A 23,669-nucleotide genomic window follows, 5' to 3' on the forward strand; every position below is an offset into this window, starting at 1 on the left:
TATATTTAGCATCTGTGCATTTGTTGTTTAGGTTTTTTAGGGTATTTTTCAATTTTCAACAGTAACTGTCTTTTTGTGTATTATCAACGGATTCATTTAGGAACAACCCAACATGTGTTTTTTAGAGACATGCTGTCAACATTACGCTGTTCAGGAAGAACACGGGAGGCACGAAGGAAAATTTAGCGGTCATAAATAAAGAAAACACTGGGAATAATCACAACAGGAGCTTGAGCAGCACACGTAGTAAGCAGGTTGATCCGACCAACACAAACTTTACAGACTGGGGCTTATAAAGACAGGATAATGAGGGACAGACAGATGTGGGTTAAGTTATAATCAAACTAAACAAAGACAGGAACAAGACAAAATAATGCAAAACAGGAAATGAGACACATGATAAAACAAGTCCAATCCTTACATTTCGCAGCCTCCCAGAAGGTGCGTCCTCGCACCGTAGGCAGCAACAGAGCCAACCAGTCAAGGCGATGCTGAGGATCTGGGGGACAGGGGTGGACCTGAGGGCTCTGGAGATCGAGGCAGAGCCGGAGCAATTGAGGAACAAGGTGGAGCTGGCGGAAGGAAGGAGCCCAATGGAGCCAGTGAAATCGGAGCTCCCTCAGTGCTCCACTCGACGCTCTCACCGTCCATGGCTTTCTCCCTCGTGATGGGTGTTGCAGCCAGCTCACACACCTGGTCTGATGGGTCGATCATTGCACTGCCTCATAGATTGCGGTGGGAAATGGTTCTCTGTCATCAGTGGGCTTGATCAAAATCCACTCGAGGACACCTTCGGACGACAGCACTCTATATGCGGTGTTCAAACTTACATTGTAGAATGCACAGAATGCGTTGTCTGGGTAGCTGGTGGTGTTAGCTAGCAGCTGGAACAGTCTAGTATGTCAAGTCAAGTCACCTTTATTTAAACAGTATAATGCTTTTAACAATAAAGTTTGTGACAAAGCAACTGAAAAACATTAAATAGGAAAATAGTATGTCAATAATGCAAAAAGGCAGTTCATTGAATTCAGTGATGTCATCAGCCAGCTTAGTTCAGTTTAAATTGTATCTGTGCAATCAAGTTGACGATATCGCTGGAAATGAAGTGTCCCAAACTAAGCAAGCCAGAGGTGAAGGCGGGAAAGGAACCAAGACTGCATCGGTGACAGAATGGAAAAAAAAACCTTGAGACATACTACAACCTTGAGACAAAACCTTGAGACATAAGAAATACTACAAACCTTGAAACCAGGCTCACACAGGGGGCCAGGACTCCTCTGGCCAGACAAAACCAGCAGTTCAATTCCAGACTACAGCAAAGTCTGATTGTGCAGAAGAATCATCCGGTTCCTGTGGTCTTGTCCCGGTGGCTGTCTAGGAGACAAGGTCTTTACTGGGCATCTGTCTCTGGGGCTCATCTAGTTGTCCTGTTCTCTGCTGACATTCAGAGCTGTAGAGGTCCTCTGTAGATGCTGATCCACCATCTGGGCTGGATACCTACTGGATCTGGGTGACTGCATTGACCATTTGATCTGGATACAGACTAGATCTGGTGGCTACGGTGACCTCGGAGTAAGAGAGAAACATACTAATATTAGAATATATACCATTCTTTTAATGATGTAGCAAATACATTGAGTGTTATGGGAAGTGTTCCCGGTTCCATTTTATTTATTTTTTTTGGCCCAAGAAAATTTTATTTTTCACAAAAATACTAGTTAATGTTATGACATTGGACTGAAATTTTGTGACTTTGTTCACAAAGGGTAAGGCTACTTCTCAGAATTTGTTTTAAAATCATTTTCATACTTTGTTTTTTTTGGGGGGGGGGGTCACTTTGTTACACTCGTAGTGTTCCTTGGCAAAAATGAAAGGTACAATTCTAGATGGTATGACGCAGGGGTTATTTGTCTCATAATCTTTAAAGGACCCACGTACCTAGGGCTTAGTTTCTTGCTGGGAAGGTCTCGGGTAGACAGCCACACCCACTGCCCAGGATCTTATTCCGGACCCCTTCTCCAATGACGATTGGCCTGTTCTCGGAATCTATAAACTGCTCGCTGAAGCTGTACAGGACCTACTGCTGGTAGGTCAGTGGGTTCCCTGGACCAGGGAAATAGAAGATTTTGGTACCCTAGCACGCACTTGAAAGGGGTGAGTCCCGTAGATGGTTTTAGAAGAGAGTTCTGGCCGTATTCGGAAATGGCTCCAATCCTGCTGGTTCTGGTGGCAGTAAGTGCGCAGAAAGCATGTAAGTTCCTGATTGAGCCTCTGTACCATGGGGATGATACCCAGAGGTCAAGCTGACGTTGATACTTCCTCGATCTGAGAATATATCCTGGGGTAACCCATATAATTGAAGACCTGCTGTACTAGAGCCTCTGCTGTCTGCAACGCTGTGGGTAGTTTGGCCAAGGGAATGAATCTGCAGGCTTTGGAAAACCAATCAACGACTGTTAGAATGGTAGTGTAGCCCTGGGAAGGAGGTAAATCTGTGACAAAGTCAATCATTATATGGGACCATGGACATTGCGGTACCGGGAGTGGATGGAGTAAACCGGCGGGTCTTTTGTAAGAGGACTTGACGATGTTGCAAGTTGCGCACTGATGGATGAATTGAAATACATCGGCCTGAAGCGTGGACCACCAGAATCAGTTTGTAACAAGGTGAGTAGTGGCTGTGATGCCCAGATGTCCAGCACTGGGAGTGTTATGGACCCATTGTAATACCCTCAAGCGGAGAGACTGTGGTACGTAGGTGTGATCAGGGGGCATTCGGGTGGTGACAGTTCCTCCATCTGAGCTGCTGAAATCTTGGTAATGATGTCCCACTGTACGGGAGCAAGGATGAGGTTTGTTGGTAGTATGGGAGCAGATGTGGAGGAATTAGAAGAACTATCAAACTGACGAGATAGAGTATCCGCCTTGGCGTTCTTTGAACCAGGACGATATGTTTCCTTAAAATTAATTTGAGTGAAGAATAAGGACCACCTGGCCTTTCTAGGATTCTGTCTCTTAGCAGCCTTGATATATTCCAAATTTCGGTGGTCCATCAGTACCGTGAAAGGCAGGTGGGCTCCCTCCAACCAATGCCACCATTCTTAGAGGGCAGCCTTCATAGCCAACAGCTCTCTGTCACCCACATCATAATTACGTTTTGCTGGGGAAGTTTGTGTGTGTAATAAGCACAGGGGATGAGTTAGAAGGATTATTTTATAGCTCCGATACCAGTATTGGAAGCATCCACCTCCACAATGAACTCTTGTTCTGGGTCTGGATGATGCAGAATTGGTGCTGTGGTGAACTTCTCCTTAAGTTGTGTAAATGCTGCAGTACTCTCAGGTGTTCACCTCAGACGATGACCTCAGTCCTGGAGAAGAAATGTAAGTGACACTGCCGTGATGTTGAAGTTTCGAATAAATCGCTGGTAGAATTTGTCAAAACCCAGGAAACACTGTAACCCTTTGACAGTGGTGGGTTGTGGCCAGTTAACTACTGACTCAACCTTGCCATTGTCCATGGTGACCCCCTCGGCACTGATGATGTATCCCAAGAAAGATATATGTGTCTCGTGAAACTCACATTTTTGAACCTTGAACCTTGGCATATAGTTGGTGGTCCATCAAGCGCTGGAGCACAGCTCTCACCTCCTGTACATGAGCCTCGAACGTCTCTGAATAGATGAGAATATCTTCAATATACACAATGAGATTCTTGTTCAGCATGTCTCAGGATACCTAATTTTTTCGTAGTGCCCAGTGGTGGTTTAGAATGCTGTCTTCCAATCATCTCCCTCCCTGATCCGAATCAAATTGTATGCGTTGCGCAGGTCCAATTTTGTGAAGTACTAGGCAGTGCAGAGCTGTTCTAGGGCAGCTGGAACTAAGGGTAAAGGATAGCGAAACTTGACTGTGATATAATTTAGGCTTTGATAGTCAATGCATGGATGTAATCCTCCATCTTTCTTCTTTACAAAGAAGAATACTGCTGATGCGGGGAAAGTAGATGGTTTGATAAATCATTTTGCGAGTTGTTCCTTGATGTAGGTGTTCATGGCATCAGATTCGGCTTGTGAGAGAGGGGAGATTCTTGTGGTATTGGCTCCAGGAATGAGATCGATCACACAGTCACAGGCTCAGTGAGGAGGAAGTTGAGTGGCCTTTCGCTGAAAGCTAGAGCGGGGTCATGGTATTACTTGGGTATCCCTCTGAGATCGTGGTTTTTGGTGCGAGTGGGGCTAAGGTTGACCTTGGTGATAGGGTACAGGCATTTCTCTTGACAGGTCTTGGACCACTGAAGAATCTTTTTCTCCATCCATGAAATGTGGAGAGAGTTTCAGCAGATCAGGGTAGCTGAGGCACCCATCGAGCTCGCATCAGATTGAGGCGAATGGCCAGATCCATGAATTGACTGAGCGACCTCCTCTCATCTCTACACACCAGTTCTGATTGTAGATCTGAAGTGAGCCCCTTGCGGTAAAGTCATTTCAGCGGGTCCTCCTCCCAACCCCTTTGTACTGCTGAAGTGCAGAAGGAAAGAGTGTAATCCGCCATAGAAGATACACCTTGGTGCAGGTAAAGAAGCAACTCGCCTGGTTCCTTACCACTGGCAGGGCACTCAAACACCTTACAGAACTAGCGGAGAATCTTCTTGTATGAGGGAAAAGACAAGTGTCCTCCCTCCCATAATGCCGTAAACCAGTACAGAGCCCTTTCTGTCAATAGTGAGCATATGGAAGAAACTTGACTTTCTTCTGTAGGATAGATGTTAGGCTGCTGGTTGATAAACAGTGACCACTTTAACAGGAAGCCCTTACATTTAGCCGGAGAGCCGTCAAACTTTCATGGGAGGGACAGATGAGGATTGCTGCGAGGAGAGGTTACACCTTGACTCGGCTGAGCCGGCGGTGCAGCGAGAGAAACTGGGGTGGCAGCCTGGGTGGTGAGTGCCTGCATGGATCTGACTAGCTCCTTGGTCTGCGAGGTCAACTTTATGAGCTGTTGCTGGTGGGCAGCCAGCATGAAACCTTGAGATGACACTTCGGAGGTAAGACGATACATGGCTGCTGGATCCTGTGGTGGCGAAGTCTTCTGTGATACAGAGTCAGAGTGAACGGATCCATTTGCAATGCATTTAATAATAATAAAGAATAGTCAGACAGCCAGTTATCAAACAACAGCATCAGGAATATCAGAGGATGTCCATAAACAGAAACAATCCTAAGCAGAGGTCAGGGCTGGCGGCAGACAGGGAATCAGAATCAGTAAACAGTCCGGGGTCAGTAAACGGGGAATCAATCAATGTAGAAACCGCTCAGAAATGTTGGCCAGGGCAAAACAAGACTTTGCACTGAGCTTGTGTTAGGAGGCAGTTTATATAGAGGAGGGAAAGTGGTAGCACCTGTGCAGGTGATTAGTCCTAGGTACGGGGCTGATGGGAAATGTAGTCAGTACTCAGGAGACGGTTATCTTTGGTGTTCGGAGAGAGCCACAAAGGCGCGGTTTATGACACAAAGATCTTTTTGTCAACTTCTTTTCTTTCATTTAGGACTGTTTTTTATATTTGCATCTGATTAATCGTAAGCCTAATTTGTCTGAGAGTAGGCACCTAATTATTTGAGTGAAAAAAAAAAACATTTCTTTAATGAATAATTTTCATAATATTAAATAAAATTGAAAATTTATGAAAATTTGCACTGTTTTTCACACTACTGTGCTTTAATGTTTAGTCAGGGAGTTTTATTTTGTACAAAATGGCACAAAGTCACACTTTTGGTGTTCCTGGTCAAAAAATTACCCAGCCTCAAAAAATTGCTTATAAATCTCTCACAGTGCTATATTATCACCAAACATTATATTCAATCTTTTTGTCAAATTGTTTCCTTTCATTTAGGACTGGTTTTGTATTTATATTTGCATCTGATTAATCGTAGGCCTCATTTATCTGAGAGCAGGCACCTACATTTTTTTTATGAATAATTGTCACAATAGTAAATACAAATGTATGACAGTTTGCACTATTTATCACACTAGTGTACTTTAATGTCTAATTAGGGAATTTGTTTTGAAAGGCTTTTATTTTGTACAAAATGGCACAAAGTCACACTTTTGGTGTTCCCGTCAAAAATGACCCAGCCTCAAAAAATTGTTTATAAGTCATTTTTGGCCCGAAACACAACAAGCGTGACTATGTGCCATTTTGTACAAAATAAAAGCCTTTCGAAACAAACTCCCTGATTACACTACACTAGTGTAATAAACAGTGCACATTTTCTCCACATTATATTTAATATTGTGACAATTATTCATAAATAATCCTTTATTTTCACTCAAAAAACAGGTGCCTACTTTCAGATAAATCAGGTCTACGATTAATCAGATGCAAATATAAATACAAAACCAGTCCTAAAGAAAAGAAAGGAAGTTGACAAAAAGAATGAATCTAATATTTGTTGATAATATAGCATATTGAGTAATTTATAAGGAATTTTTTTAGGCCGGGTCATTGTTGACGGGAACACCAAGTGTGACTTTGTGCCATTTTGTACATAATAAAAATAAAAGCCTTTCAAAACAAAATCCCTGATTAAACATTAAAGGACAGTTTAATGTAATAAACAGTGAAAATTTTCATCAGTTTGAATTTAATTTTGTGAAAATTGTTCATAAATAATAATTTTTTCACCTACAAAATTAGGTGCCTACTCTCAGTTAAACCAGGACTACAATGAATCAGATGCACATATAAATACAAAAACAGTCCTAAATTAAAGAAAAGACATTCAAAAAAAGATTGAATCCAATATTTAGTGATGATGGAGTGATATTTGGAGTGATTTATGCACAGTTTTTTGAGCCCGGGTCATTTTTGCCCTGGTACACAACACAATAGTCTCAAGAGGATCTATGAATTCTGGAAGCACCTCTTTTAGTAGCATAGTTGAATAGGGTCTAACATCCATGTTGTTGGTTTAGATGATTTAACAAGTTTATACCATTCTTCCTGTCCTAAAGTAGAGAATGAGTGGAACTGTTCCTCAAGGGATCTATAGTGCACTGTCTGATGTGATACTGTAGCTGACGGCTGCATAGCTTCAATTGTATCTCTAATAGTATCGACCTTGGAAGTAAAGTAGTTGATAGTCATTGCTGCTGTGCTGTTGAGAAATGTCAACACCTTTTGATTCTTTATTTTTCATTAATTGAGCCACTGTTTTGAATAAATACCTAGGGTTATGTCTAAAAGAGAAGAAAAGTAATCAGATCTAGCAGTTTTTTATGCTTTTCTTTAGGATATGGTATTTTCTTGCCAATATGAAATACCTCTAGTTTTGTTTTCCTCCAACTGTGCTCCATTTTCCGGGCTGCTCTCTTTAGGATGCATGTTTGCTCATTATACCATGGTGTCAGACTGTTTTCCTTAATTTTCCTTAAGCGTAAAGGAGCAACCAAATCTAAAATGCTAGAAAAGAGTGAGTCCATAGTTTCTGTGACATCACAAAGTTCTGAGTTTTTGGATGTGCTAAGGAATTGAGATAAATCAGGAAGATTACTTACAATGCAGTCTTTTGTGGTAGAAGTAATGGTTCTACCATGCTTGTAACGAGTATAATTTACAGTTTTAGCTATATGAAGTGTACACAAGACTAGATAATGATGTGTGATATCATCACTTGGCTGCATAATTCAACACCATCAACATCAATTCCATGTGACAGTATTAAATCTAGATTATGATTTCGACAATGTGTAGGACCTGACACGTGTTGTCTAAGTTCAAAATGTCTATGAATGCTGATCCCAGTGCATCTTTTTCATTATCAACATGGATATTAAAATCACCAACAATTAAAACTTTATCTGCAGCCAGCACAAACTCTGATATAAAATCAACAAATTCTTTAATAAATTCTATATCGTGGCCTGTATACAGTAGCCAGTACAAACATTACAGGGGATTTACCATTAACACATATTTCTCTGGATAATGTAATACGAGGCACCATTACTTCAAACGAGTTATACTTAAAGCCCGCCCTCTGAGAAATACTGAAAATATTTGTATAAATTTTAGCAACACCTCACCCTTTACCTTTTGGACCAGCTCATGTTTATAAAAGTAAACTTGGGGGTAGACTCATTTAAAATAAATATAATCTTCTTCTTTTAGACAGGTTTCTGTCAAACAGAGCACATCTAGGTTATTACCAGTGATCATATCATTTACAAAAAGTGCTTTCGTAGAAAGGGACCTAATATTCAATTAGCCAAGCTTTATAATTTGTTTATCCATATCACATCTGTTTTTATTTGTTGAACATCAATTAAATTGTTACTCTTAAATTGGTTTGGATGTTTTATTTTGTATTTTCTAGTTCAGGGAACAGACACAGTCTATATAGTCTGATATCTAGGTGAAAGAGTCTCTATGTGCTGAGAATTAACTGATTTCTGTGGCATGAGGCAGCTATCAGATGGTCGGTTTAGCCAGTCTGCCTGCTTCTTGACCTCGGCCCCAGTTAGTCAAGTCAAACTCTAAGACTATGTGCCATATTTCTAGAGAGAAGAGCGGCACCACCCCAGGAGGGATGAAGACCATCTCTTTTCAACAGGTCAGGTCTGCCCCAAAAACTCGTCCAATTGTCTATGAAACCTGTTATTCTGCGGGCACCACTTAGACAACCAGCCATTGAGTGATGACATTCTGCTATGTTTTTCATCACCACGGTAAGCATGGAGGAGACCAGAGCATATTACAGTGTCTGAAATCGTACTTGCAAGTTTACACTAGGGCTGGGACAACGCGTCGAGGTCATCGATGACGTCGACGCAAAAAATACGTAGACGCAAAATATGCGCATCGATTCGTCGACCTGTTTTTATTTGCAAAACGTTTACCTTTATGTGCGCTGAATATACGCAATGGCCGGATCAACATTCTGTCCAACATAATATAACCAATCCAGGGGTTTTTCTGCATTGATCTTTTTTTTTTTTTTTTTTTGGCGGCAGTCAAAGCCTTATTTGATCAGTGAGTGATGTAGAATAGAATGACTGCTGCGCCTGACAGGGTGCATACGAGAGAGAGCCCCGGCTGCGCCGCGCCGCGCACTCGCAGTCTTCAAACAACACGAGCGCTTCTTGCTCTCTCTCTCCCTTGTGCATATTAATCAAAATCATTAAACACGATAGAAAAAGGGCGAAACACCAAAGTTTCACGCGCGCTCGCGCACTCACAGTCTTCAAACTACACGAGCACTGTCTTGCTCTCTCTCTCTCTCTCTCTCTCTCTCGCTCTCCCTCGTGCATATTAACCAAAATCATTAGACACGATAGAAAAAGGGCGGAACACCAAAGTTTCACGTGGAGCATTCAGAGATTTTTTTTTTCTCCATGACAGGCTGCTGGCTCCCACTGTAATTTTTTTTTTTTTCTTTTTTTTGGAAAAGCACTCTCTGCTTTTCCAAAAAACTTGAGCTTAAAGCCCTCAAGTTTACATTGGTTACTGTATTCTTTCAATTTCTCTAAACAAGTACTTTGGGTGCATTTTTATTGAATGCTAGACATCAAGTTGTTGTTATTTTCATCTGAAAGAAGAACATTTTTTTTCAGTAAGCTAGGCCCTATGTGTTCAGTAAGCTTGTTTCAGTAAGCTATGTGTTTTCAAGGCTTCAAGGTTTTATTGAATGCTATCTCTATACAAGTGCAAAGTAATGCATTCTTAGTCAGTCTTCTATTTTGTAATTTTAATAGCAATAAACATATTGCAAATATTGTGTTCCTTGTCAGTTTATGAACAGCTGGCTTTCTTGAGTGGAGGTGAGATCCATTACTAAATGAGTATTAATTTAAAAGCAAATATTACTGCATGTTGCTGAGGGCGTTTCAGTTGGTTTTCACAATTTTAGAACCTTTATAGAAATGGTGCAGCCAAAAATGCAAATTCCATCATCACTAACCCATGTGTTGTCCAAACCCCATATCACAGATTTTTCCATGAAACACAAAAGAATATATTTTTGCATTTACAGATTATTCTCTCCTTCATAATGTGGACTGAGAATGTAGACCTCCCACAAGGACAAAAATTGCTACGAAAGTAGTCCATAGAAAGTCAATGTATTGCTAGACTTTCTCCCTCTATTGTAGCTCTCAGAAATCATCTAAATTAAATACAAATATGGTTTTGTTGTCAACAACGAGACACAAGAACCAGTTGCATTTAAAATCATTAACACCATACATTGCTTTTATGGCATATTTTACTGTACTTTTGCATATTTAGGTAAATTATTCCCATCAGTTGTTCAATCTTTATTTTTGTGTATCAATGCATGAGGCTTGGTCACGACTGGCTAAAACAGTTTCCTCTCAGTCCCCTGTGTGCCACATATGACTTCCTTCCATTTTGACCATCTGTAAATCTTTCCTTCCCCATGTCTTTTTTACTGCACCTCCCTCCCTTTAGCTCTGCCTTTTTGTTCCCTTTCTCACTATTACTGTATGGCTTTAATTGTTTCCTTTTCACTTTATAATTTACATTTCTCTGTGTAGCTCTCTAATTTTCTGCCTTCTGTAAAAAGGTGACAGCTTTGATATATTTCATTCTTTCCATTCACAAATAAAGAAAGAAAGAAAAAAAAGTATCAAGTTTGTTGGCTCCATCATTTTAAAGAGTAACTGTCAGAGTAAGTTACTTTTCAAAACCTGGCTTCTGTGTCAGGCATGTATCCTGACTGAATATCTTTGATGAATAGCTTATCTTGATGAAAGCTCTATACTGGCAGTAAATGAAAATGGAAAAATGTAAACTTTGAGTTATTAAGGGAAAATAAATATTCTTTAACCAGGGTTAAATGAGAAGTTGGCCTAATTATTTTCAGTTAGGGAATTGTAATATTAGGTTCTTCTTCTAATATTGACACATTTTAGTATTAGCACTAATGGCTTTATAGAGAACTTACAGGATTGTAAATTGAATTGTGAATGCTTTTAAATTTAGTTCTTGAAACATAATCTGTAGTTCTTGTGAAAAATTGAATGATAGACTGAAATTCATACTGCTGTGTAAATGTAACTCTTAATAATACATATAATTCTCAGCATAAATGACCTACAAGTGTGGTAATTTATATTTAATTTATGAAATTTCTATGATTAAGGAGCCCTTCATTTTTCAGAAGTGTAATATTATTATGAATTCTTATTTTGCTATATATATATATATATATATATATAGTATTAGATAATTTCGTCAGATCAGTTGAGAAAATTCTATAGACACTAAAAATTTCCACCATAGAATTACTTTTTATTCACAGATACTACCTCACATAAAACTTTCTGCATTCTTCAAGAAATGTAATTCTATATGAATCATGGGCTGTTTTCCTCATGGGGACAAAAAAAATAATAAAAAAATTACTGGTATTAAAAAAAAAAAAATTACTGGTAATACCAGGCACAACTCCCCCACCCCGACACACACTTTAATGGGGCTGGCATGATCACATTCACCATGCTTTTATACATATATTAGGTTAAGGGTGGCTCAGTTGACATGTCCTCTCCTTTCCTCAGGATGAACTGGATCTCACAGACAAGAACAGGGAAGCCATGTTTGCTTTGCCTGCTGAGAAGAAATGGCAGATCTACTGCAGCAAGAAGAAGGTCAGTCATTCAAAATACAGTATAATCATTTAAGGTTTTCTTTAGAATTTCTCTGGCTACTTTTTCTTTTGTTAGTGACTGGCTATAGAATGTTTTTGCATTATTTACAAGGAAGAGCTGTATTTTTTCACATATTCAGAATTGTAAACATTTCACTGAGAGACAAAGCCTTTGAAATGGATGTTGGAAAACTTGAACTTCTTTGAAACCTCTGGCCAAAACATCTACCACACTTATCACACACACAGCCCCTCCCTTCCTCCTCTGGACACCATCCTTTTGGATCCTATGTCTGTGGTCAGCCACTTTCAGGATATTACTCCCTTTCTCCCTGATTACATAGAGAGAGAAGACATTAGCTGCTTTCAGAAGCCTCAGTGGAATACGGATTTAAACAAATGGGTTTTAGCCATTTCCAGGTTAGGTTTTTATGGAAGTGGTATTGTTTTGGAAGGACCTGCAATGTGAACAACATCCACTTTAGTTACAGTCTGGAAATGTTGTCTTTGTTTCCATTATAACTACAAAGCCTTGTAGAAAGTTGGGATCGATGGTATTTGCATGCTTGCTCCTGGAGCACTGGAGACTTAGCCTTTTTGGTTTGGGAGGTGGGATTTATATAGGTAAATTAGTGTGCAGCTAAAGATATGTGCGTAGGTACTAAATCAGGTCCTGGAACAAAGTTGTCAGCAGTTAATGTTTTCTCAGTGTTCCAGCACTCAAAATATATTTCCTCTCAAAGAAGAAAGTTTAAAAAAGAGAGGTATAAAAATGGGAACAAGTAAGCAACAGGTCTTGGAAAACAAGTTGTGAGACCAAATTGCCATAGAAGCCCTCTACATGACCTACTTTAAATGTACAGCAATGCAAACAGAACAGGTAAGGCTGTGTGTTTAAGAAAGCACTCAAAAGAGAGACCTGAATGATTTAAGAGGGGAGAGAGAAATTGAAGATCGTTTTTGTAACACTTTACCATAGGTAAAACGTATTAGTTGCTTATTAGCATGCATATTACTAGAATATTAGCCATGTTTTAGTGCTATTTAAGAACATATTAATGCCTTATTCTACTTGACCTTATTCTACATCCCTAATCTTACCCAATACCCAAACCTAACAACTACCTTACTAACTATTAATAAGCAAATTTATTGAGAGAAATGTAATAGTTAATAGTTAATAAGTGTTACCTACAGTGGCGGAGCCAGGAATTCTTCATAGGGGTGGCCTGGCAGGGGCCAGTAGTTACTTTCGGGTGGCACAAAAAACATAATTTTGCAAACAAACATGGCACTTATCCAACCTTAAAATACTTTTTAAAGTATTGTATGTGCCCAAATCAAAATGATGTATAATTTACAATAGCTAGCCTACAATGGCATTTTTTTATTAAAGTTTACCAAAATCCTGAGCGTCATAATCTTACTCACCCTCAAGTTATTTAATAAAATAAAACTTCTTAAATTCACTTTGAAAACAGAACACACTTGACATAAATACAAATCAAAACATAAGCAAAACATATCAACATTAACATGTTTGAAAACAGCAAATAATTTAAGATTATTATTGAGCAAAGATTAGATGTTTTTGTTGTACTGTAGGTACCAAATTTTATCTTGACTTTATCTATATCTAGAACTGAGAGCGCAACGGTTATTCACATCCATCTAACATTAGCATGTTTACATAGGAAAGTAACATTACTGTATATAAAATCGACTTACTAGTAATTATATTGGTATGTTGAATCACATTAAATGTGTCTAATTAAAACATACATTTATATATTCAGAGATAAAATAAACATGTTTTGAGCATCCGAGTCACCTAATATGAAGTTAGCTAAGTTAACTGCTCAATACGTTACCTGTTTGTTACACAGGACAATGATAAAACTTCAGACACAAATACTGTAGTTGAACGGAACTAAAATAATTATTTATCTGACTTTAATAACTCACCTGAAAAGATGTGTTTGTGTGCTCAAACACGAGTTGAACCAGTCACAAAAGCGAAGCTTCACTCCTCGACTTTCTCAGTCCTCGACTTTTTACAAATGCTGGAAAGAAACGCACGCTATGGAAACTTTTGCGATAGCGCATTTGCGTGTAAGTGACAAGTGATTCAACTGTCGCAATAGTTTCGCAGTCCAAACGTAATCGTTTTACCATGGTCGATCGAGGTCATTTTGATCAAATTCTAAGAAACTATTATTATTATTTATAATAGATTAAAATTATGATCGGGCCACCCCCTAGCTCCGCCCCTGGTTACCTATTCTAAAGTGTTACCTTTTTTTTTTCTGAGGCTCCCTGTAAGAAAAAATCTATAAAGTAAATATCTGTGTAGCTTTTTGAAATCACTTGTTCTCACCCCCAAGGTCCAGTTCTGCTATTTGTCAAGAATCCTATACATTCACTTATGCGATTTGTCCAGATGGCTAAAGTGCCCTTTAGATTTTTTATTACAACAGACAGTAAGCTGACTGCTTTCAGTGAGAGTGTCTATCCCAAATAGAGTCAATTCTGAATCAGAGTGCCTTTGTCAAGCATGTGTTCTGATCCACCCTATGAAATATTGTTTAAGACCTGAAGGTTTAGTCTCAAGCCTCTGTAGATATTCGAAAACCAAGTCTCTATGTTTATTATCTCCTCCTGCACTAGAATGAGGCAAGCATTAAGATCGATTAACACCTACACACCTCGGAGCTATAATGAGGCCATCCATACATTGTGTGAACATATGAGGCTCCAAGGTTAGGCTGATAGAAAGAACCTTGAATGGGTATGTTTTTCCTAAAGCAAACCTGAGGAACTTCCTGTCTTTCTAGGTGATTTGAAAACGGAACATGCATCTTTCAGGTCAATAGTTATGAATCAATCTTCTGTTCAAATCTTAGACAAAATATGTTTTAGTGGATAATATTCTGAAACTGAATATCCTGAATGTGAAGTTCAGCAGAAGCCAGTCCAGGATTCGCTTGAAGTCACTCTCATCAAGTGACCATCCTTAACCATGGTGGAAAATAATTTTGCCTCTGAGAGAGACGTAGAGACTGTCCTGTGACTTTGCATAGCCTTTATTTGTATAGCGCTTTTTACGATACAAATCATTACAAAGCAACTTTGCAGAAAATTACGTATCTACAATATTTAGTTGTAACTTATAAGTGGTGACTGTCAGTTTGTGCGCATATGACAGGATTTTTTAGAAACATTAAAACAAGACGTAGTCAGCCAGAAGATGAACATTATTAACAGCAATTATTATATGATGCAGTAACACTTGTAGCAAGATTTGTTTGTTCCGTTTGTAGATTCAGGGTTAGCATCATCTGGGGTTCTCTGAGGGGAGGGTCTCTTCCAAGCCCTCGTACTCCCTTGCATCTGCCGTCAGCGCACGTTCATTTGCCGGGTCACGCACCTGGTAAGACGGGTCCAGCTCAAGCTCCAAGGCAATCCTCAGCTCTGTCACTCTCTTTGGCGATGGCTCGTCGGTCCTGGTGGGTGATGACTCTTCTTCTGCGGTAGGCTCTGGCTTAGGCTCCGCACAGCGGGGTGATGGTTGGCTGTGCTCTGTGTCTGGAGTGGGACTGGTGAGATGCTCCTCGGTGGGTCCGATGGTCAAAGGTGATTTGTTGCTCACCAGCACCCACTCCACAATGGTGACCAAGGTCCACCTCTGGACAGCCGTGCTATGCTCTCCTCGTTGAGGCTTGCCAGGTAGAATCCGCAGAAGCTGCTGCCTGGGTTGCTGGAATGATTGGCAATCTGCAAAGATCACAGAGTAGACATTTTAGAGAAGGACATCTGAATTGTGGGCGAGTTGAAAGAGGGGAAGAAGATAATTTATAATGAATTACCATAAGAACATTAATTACAACTAGGACTGTGCAAAAAATGAAATGCGATTTTCATGCGCATCTCATCAGTAAAGGTGCTCCTGTGATTAATAGTATATCTCTAGCATGTGCTTTCTCAGATCAGGGTTGCCAGGTTTTCAAAACAAAACCTGCCGAATTTCTTCTCAAAACTAGACCAATTGCATTTCGTTCTTGGTGACTTTTTTTCGGGTTTCACTTAAAATTAGCATTTTAGGGGCTAAATATCACATTATTGGGATTGGGGACACTTTAACCCGTGGACATGAAACACAACTGCAGACTTGGCAACACTCGTTGGCATTTACTACACAGAGCCATAGTTCACTGACAATCTACACAAAATCGATTTCAATATTGCAGGCAATTCCTTGCCGATTTTGAAAGTTATTTTTTTGTAGCTTGTCAGTGAAATACAGCTCTGTGTAATAAACGCCGCTCCCCCTGAACCAGTGTACCAAGTCTGCGGTTGTTTTTCAAGTCTGAGGGTTGAAGCGACAATCCCAATATTGTGATATTTAGCCCCTAAAATGCGAATTTTACCAATTTCTGCCAAAAAAAGTGTATTTTATTCCAAGCATGGATCAATTAAGCAGATCTGTATAAGATCTGTATAAATGCAACACTTTTATTTACAGTACAGATCAAGAGTTTAGACACACCTTCTCATTCAAAGAGTTTTCTTTATTTTCATGACTATGAAAATTGTAGATTCACACTGAAGGCATCAAAACTATGAATTAACACATGTGGAATTATATATGGAATTATATACATAACAAAAAGTGTCATATTGTAGGTTCTTCAAAGTAGCCACCTTTTGCTTTGATTACTGCTTTGCACACTCTTGGCATTCTCTTGATGAGCTTCAAGAGGTAGTCACCTGAAATGGTCTTCCAACAGTCTTGAAGAAGTTCCCCCGAGAGAAGCTTAGCACTTGTTGGCCCTTTTGCCTTTTGTCTGCGGTCCAGCTCACCCCTAAACCATTTTGATTGGGTTCAGGTCCGGTGACTGTGGAGGCCAGGTCATCTGGCGCAGCACCCCATCACTCTCCTTCTTGGTCAAATAGCCCTTGATGCCTTCAGTGTGACTACAATTTTCATAGTCATGAAAATAAAGAAAACTATTTGAATGAGAAGGTGTCCAAACTTTTGGTCTGTACTACATGTATTCATGTATTTATTTATTTGTTTCACTGGAAATATAATCTCTGTATATTTTGGCATGGTGAATGAGAGGACAAACCAGTGCGATATTGGATTTTGGAAAGATGATTGTCTAGACCTAAAAAATTAGGCCAATTACTACACTGGCTTTGGGACAGGCAGAAAACTGTTTGCTAATGTGATTTAGCTGGGGGGATTCTGGAGAGGCAAACTGTTATTGAAGGCACATATTCTTGTTTGGCCCACAAGTATAGTTCAGTCCTGTTGTATGTTGTGCCTCTTGTGCAAACTGTTTGAATTGTTTCAGAGCTCTTGACTAAATGTTTCAGAATAGTGTGTCAAATACAAAATTAAGATTTCATTAACACACCTGCTTAAATTTTAAATTAAATATTAAGCCAATAGAAATGTAAGAAATATAAGTTTCTAGTCAGGTCAGAGTTGGTTGTGTTACAAGTGAGTCAATTTTGAGCTTTTTACATATGCAAGTAAGGACTTGCTATTTGAAAATAGCCTATTAATGTACTAACCATTTAGAGACTATAATTTATAAAATATGAATAAACTATAGTTTTGATTTTAACATTACTGTATAGCTAGGTGTCACCTACTTTTTATAATGAAAAGTAAGGATAATCAATATTTCTCAGCTTGCTCTGGTTTCCCTCACAATTAAAGACACACAACATAGGTACATAGACACTAAATTGTCCATAGTTGTGAGTGTGTGTGTGTGACTGGACATCTTTCCATGGTGTTTTCATGGTGTTTGTTGGCCCAAGACAATGTAATAGGTTCTAGCATCCTTGTGGGCCAACAAATAGTTTGGAAAATGGATGGATTTCTCACCTTGTCAAAGACCCTTCTTTGATTGTCTTATTATTAAAGGATACATATTTAGTAATAAACTATATTTATGGGAAAGCTAGAACAGCCAATGGTGCATAAGGAAAACATTTGCATTTTTTTTAAGTTTAAAAGTTTAACAACCCTCTTTGGTTGTTTGTGTTTCTATTTTGCTCAGTCACAAAATCTATTCTGCTAATGGATATATTCTGATTATGCAATCTATAAAAAAAAATAATAATAAAAAAAAAATCTATATATTCTGTACTAGGGACGGGCGTTTTCTGCAAATATCACATTCAAATATTTGAGCTCACAAAAAATGAATATTCGAATATTAGTTTATTTAAATTAAGTTTAATGAGACAGACGTTATTTTTCAGCAACATTTATTGTTTCCGTCATTTTTGAACAGACAATAGCTAAGCTTGAACATTACACTTTGTGTTTTGTAGCTATTGTAGAACGTAGCCTACACTTAACTTTTAAACTTTTAAACTGTCAGCAAAACTTTTTTTCTATTGTTTTACATGTTCTTGTTAAGAAATACGGGCATGTAAACATGATCGAGAGAAAGTCGGCTCCTTAGTCTGTTAACAATAAGGCCGCAGAGAAAACGCGCTCAGACGGCACAGACGTTGGCGGGACTCACAAATAACGGTGTGCTAAGCGAATATGTTTTGTGAAGCGATTCGTGTTTTCGTTTCACCACTGAATGGGATCCTCATCTGGTGGAATACATGGCTCCAGCAAGAACTGTTCCCACTCGTCTCGGCTGGACTCATCGCTGAAGAACTGACTCAGCCTTTTCCGACGAGTGGGCATTGCATCCTCTTCATCGTTGGTGCAGGCTGCTGCATCCGTACCACTCACATCAAGGAAAGTGTTCTGATAATGTTCAAAATTGTTTTTTTTTCTTACTTCTCTCATGTTTTCATCGAGAAACCTGAGATGTTTGTGCCGAGGGTCTAGGGCAGACGCAAGAAGAGGAGTTTTCACTGCATTCTCCAAGTTAGCGGTGTTTATTCGTTGCTTGAGAGATGCCGCAACAATGTTCTTGAATTCGGTCACTTTCTGTGATTCTCCACGGCATATTTTAAGTACTGTAGAAAACCGCAGTTCTTATTCATTCATTAATTATTTTTTGCTTGCATATATCTTCAAATATGCTGTGGAGAATCACAGAAGTGACCAAATTAGGTTTTATTGTAAACTTTTTTGTATTATTATTATTATTTTTTTTTTCGATAATTCGAATATCATTTTTATTTATCGAATAATTAAAGCAGAACAAATGTTCGACTATCCATGCACACTTCTATTCTGTACATGATTTCCCTTTGACCAACCACACATGTAAACTACTGACTGTCTCTTCTATTTATTTGATTCATCATAAAACATGTCTTACTTATTTGCTGGCGATTTCAAACCAAACATTGAATCAGTATTACATTCAAATTGGCAGTGTAGTGGATACCCAAAATAAGATAAAAAAAAACTGTTTGTGTGTAAGGTTGCAGAGTGCACGCCCTTCACAAACATGTATCTTTTTCCTGTTTGGATTCTGTCATCACATTCACATTTTTACAGCTGGACCCTCAAGGAAGTCTTTAAGTTCAGCCAAAAATGCTCCAAATCTCCATAAACGCTCATGAGTGCATTCTGAGGGATGGAAAAGTTTTCAAACAAAACCACAGAAATCGAAGACCTAGAGAAACATCTCAGCAAATGCACAAACTCAGAGGTCACCCTGGCTATAGTGAGATTTACACTCAGAGAATGGGCTTCTTGAGTAAAGGCAGTAAAACCCTACCATAGTTCAGCATTTTCAGAGGACACGAAAGCAACATTTGCAACAGACTTCTCAAAAGGAGAACCCAATGTACCTTATATAAATGTGTAGTTTGGAGTCATGGAAAGGCCACTCATAAGAAATACTCAAATCCAGCCATAGAGCCATAGAACCAGAGTCAACATTTTCACCGTCACTTACACCAAAGTCCATTTTGGAAAGTCGTGCCACTCGGCCGCCATCTTGGCAATGCCTCCGGGCAGCTATTTCAGACTAACAAGACCAGGCTCCTATCTAAATGAATGGGCAGAGAGTCAGAACTGCACGTTCACTGGTCACCGGGACATAAAAACTGCATGTATAGAAACAGCATTAGAATATGATAAAAATTGGAAATTGCTGAAAATGTTTTATGACTTTGCCCCAAAATAAGGTTTAAAACACTTTTTCCCCACAGGTTATACTTTTACTATGCATGCGCAAGGGTTCCTCAACTGTGCGCGTACGTCAGTGGAACCAGACACTAGGCTTAAATGTTTCCAGGCTTGACTTTTAAAAGCAGGTGGTTGGCTTTCCAGCTGGAGGGGCGGGACATGTGCAAACAATCGCCATCTTTGCCTTTACGGGTTTTCCTTATATAGCTGAATGGAGGATTGAGGAAGTGGCATGTCTCTTATAAATTGTCCCTGCTTACACCCACATTTGTTGATATTCCTTTTTGTTAACTCATTGATATTTAATTTCATTAGCTAACCAATATGAACATTTAAAGTTATATAATGTTTATAATTTTAAATAACAGTGTCAGTGAGTTGCAGAATCACTGTCTGTTCCAGTCAATTTTGTAGTATCAGGTTCCCACAAAAGTATGATGCAATGAGTAACTGCATGCAATATACAGTAATGCACTGAAATATTATGTGCACAAAACCCTTAAATACAAACAGATAATTTTGTCTGTAATTGTGCACAAAACAAGCTGATTAATTTGCATTTGTAATAATATATGCACATAGTTTTTTTAACATTTTTTTTAACATTGTTTTACACAAGAACTGATTTAAACTATTTGCACACTCACAGTAAGTTTGTCAGACAAAGTCTCAAATGATCATCAATCTCTCTGTAAGTTGTAATTAGTTTACATACTAAATACTTGCACACAAACATGTAAAACAGTAAAGACCATGCCTTCTCATGAATATTATGGAGAGGCAACTGATTTCAAACCCATCAAAAATAATTTTTTTTACATCACATCAAATATTAAGTACACCAATCATAGTGATATTTGGTAAATTATCACAATGGAACACTATATAAAAAATCATAATAATGAATTCCACTGATGTTGGATGTTGGATATGCTCTGAAAACATATGCTCCTTCTCTCTATCACATTTTGTTTGTTCCAGAGATGGAAATTAGAGCATTGTACTAACCTTCTTGAGCTGGTCAGTGTAAATGTTCTGACATGTTTTGAGAATGCAGATGATAAGAATGTGAAACCCCATTAAACTGAGTGTTCTGTTTGATAAAAAAAAAAAAAAACAAGGATTGAGATCCAAGCCAAGCATTGTTTGAACACTTACCACTGAGAGGAAAGTTGCAAGTTGATTGGATCTGATTGCAAGTTATACATCCTAGGTTGTTGTTGTTTTGTGGTGTGTAAAACACAAAGCTCTGTGCCAAAGTTCCAGTATTTATGATAACTGTTAGTCATGTCACTCTGTTGTACAGGAAAACATTTTCATGTGAAATGTAAAAGGTAAAACTGCAAGATCCAAACAAACAGCTTTGTGGTAGGATGCTGTTTCATTACTTTATTACTTTTTCAGCCAGCCATCACAGAATACAACCCACACTTACTGTAGGAAGGCAGCAGGGAAAAAAAAATAACTTCATGTTTACCAGAGCAATTAAATTACCTGATAAACATTTACCAAGATAAAATGGGCTCAGATTGACCCCTATGATAATGACACACTGAACTAAATGATATGATCTGTGGTGATTAAAATATTTTAACTGAAAACACAATCAGAATGTAATGCACAAGGAAGTCGGAATATTGTTAAAAACAAATACTAATCCAGACCTCAGGCTCCAAAGCATCCTGACTACATTTATTTTCAGTTTGTCAGTCTGTTCTGTAAACAGTGATCTAGTCACTTCAGTTGTTTGGGAATAAACAATTTTATTTGGCCTAGTTAATACTGACATAGTTTCCACAAGCTGCCAGATCACTGTGCTATCCATTGGAGGAATGCAATGCTAAGTTGCCGCTATTTCCTGTCACTATATAAATGATACAAGTTTTTTTTTATATTTTTTTATTTTATTTTTTTTACAAATGAATGTAGAATGTAGAATCCTAGATAGCACTGTAACAGGATAGATCACATTCTTTTAAAACCAAGGTACTAGCTCAATTCTCTCTTGAGAAACATTAGAAGTATTTATTATTTAAACATCTAAGGAATGTTATTACAGATTGCCTAATCCGTAGGTCATTTTGATCTTGTATGAAGAGTAATGTTCTGAATTATAATAATAATAAACTATTTATTACTATATAATATAACTATCTAATTATTTATTTCTAGAAACCAAATGTGGAACTTTTCTATTATTTTTGTTGACATTTTCTAGACAAGGTAAGTTTAATTATCACTGTTTCCCATCAAAAACATGTGGTTAAAATGTTCTCTCCAATCAAACATTGGCAAATTGATCAGAGTGCATAATTTGCTGTCAGTCTGAATGGGCGGAAATGGCACTGAGCAGTTAAAAAACTTGTGTAGTGAAGAAAATAGCTTTAATGTACAAACAGCCGAACTGTGATATGAAGCATGAAAAAAAAAAAAAAAAAAAAAGAAATATATATATATATATATATATATATATATATATATATATATATATATATATATATATATATATATATATATATTATTCAAATCTTGGATCAATTAAATATATAGAGTGTCATCATTCTTAATTGTAGTAAATTGTTGTATATTAATGAATCCACACTTGCATTTTATTATTAGGGTCCGAGCACCGATGGTGTGAGGACCCTCTTGTATATGCTCTGTTTCTTCTTCTTCTTCTTCTTCTTCTTCTTCTCCCAAATTAATTGCTCAAAAAGTCATGAAACTTTGCACACGCACCAAACCTGGTGAAAATTTTCGTCTGATATAGGATTCAGATGAGGGTGTGGCATAATGGCTTGACAGCGCCACCTATACTAAAAAAATCAACAGCCTTCCAGATATGTTTCACGTACATGCATGAAAATTGGAAGTGACATAGTTTACGCTGCGACAAACTACTCCTAGAAATTTTTTGACATTAATGTATTTTTTGTGGTCAGTCTAATCTAAAGGCCTGTGCAATGTTAAATTGTGGAGATATTGAGTTTTTGTTAGGGCATATCCATTGCGCCATGACAAAATTTGTCTCGCCACAGCAAGAGAAGTTGTTGTTACTCAGGCATAAAATGTTCGATCTTCCCCAAACTTCCAATGTCCGAGTCCTGGCCTGAACACATCTGAAGGCCACTATTCCATTATAATGATAGCGCTACCTGCTGGCAACAGGAAGATTGGCACATATATGTAATATACTTTGATATATTCCACTTATATTTATGAATTTAAATGCATATTTATCACCGTTCACTGCCGGTGATTGCTGTTCATCACTGCTTGCAGCTTTCATTTTATTTTATATTATTACTTTTATTTTATATTAAAAAACAGTTGCAAAACAGTTGTCAAAATAAATGTAGAAAGCATTATAGATAACAATATTATTATTTACATTTCTTTTGTTATTTCTGAACCACCAAATAATCCGATATTGATTAAATATCCAGATATATCAGCACACAGATTCTGTTTTTGCGGTTTTCAACTAAAACATGGACTAATTGGACAACAAATATGTTGCTTTTGTTTACTGAACAATCATTTATCAGATACATTTAGTTTTAGTACCATTATTACAGGGACATGTGTCATGCCCACAAGGACAATTGTGGTTAAACATACAGTACATCAGCCCTTTTGGTATTAGCTTTTTACCATTCAGTTATTTAAAAGTGATACACATAGTTATTTGTGAAAATCCTGAGTTTGTTGAAATTGAATCTAAATGGCTTTATATTGTGTTCTTTACTTAGGAACAAGAGGATCCCAACAAGCTAGCTACCAGCTGGCCTGATTACTATATAGACCGCATCAATTCCATGGCAGCTGTAAGTACTTACTTTATTACCTTTACATTTCTAACATAAACAAAAAACC

The 23,669-nt window shown here is 38.1% G+C and overlaps 1 protein-coding gene across 3 annotated transcripts in view; it reads left to right on the top strand.

The window, feature by feature from the left end:
* The window catches only part of daam2 (dishevelled associated activator of morphogenesis 2), a 142,845-nt gene that overhangs the window by 66,555 nt on the left and 52,621 nt on the right, over positions 1 to 23,669 (top strand). For all 3 annotated transcript variants that reach the window (XM_052620012.1, XM_052620013.1, XM_052620014.1), the window contains exons 3-4: positions 11,580 to 11,669; positions 23,546 to 23,620. In XM_052620012.1, the coding sequence (XP_052475972.1) occupies positions 11,580 to 11,669; positions 23,546 to 23,620 (165 nt within the window). The remainder of the gene's footprint in view (positions 1 to 11,579; positions 11,670 to 23,545; positions 23,621 to 23,669) is intronic.

The sequence above is a fragment of the Carassius gibelio genome, chromosome A17 (assembly GCF_023724105.1).
Source record: "Carassius gibelio isolate Cgi1373 ecotype wild population from Czech Republic chromosome A17, carGib1.2-hapl.c, whole genome shotgun sequence".
Lineage (NCBI taxonomy): Eukaryota > Metazoa > Chordata > Actinopteri > Cypriniformes > Cyprinidae > Carassius > Carassius gibelio.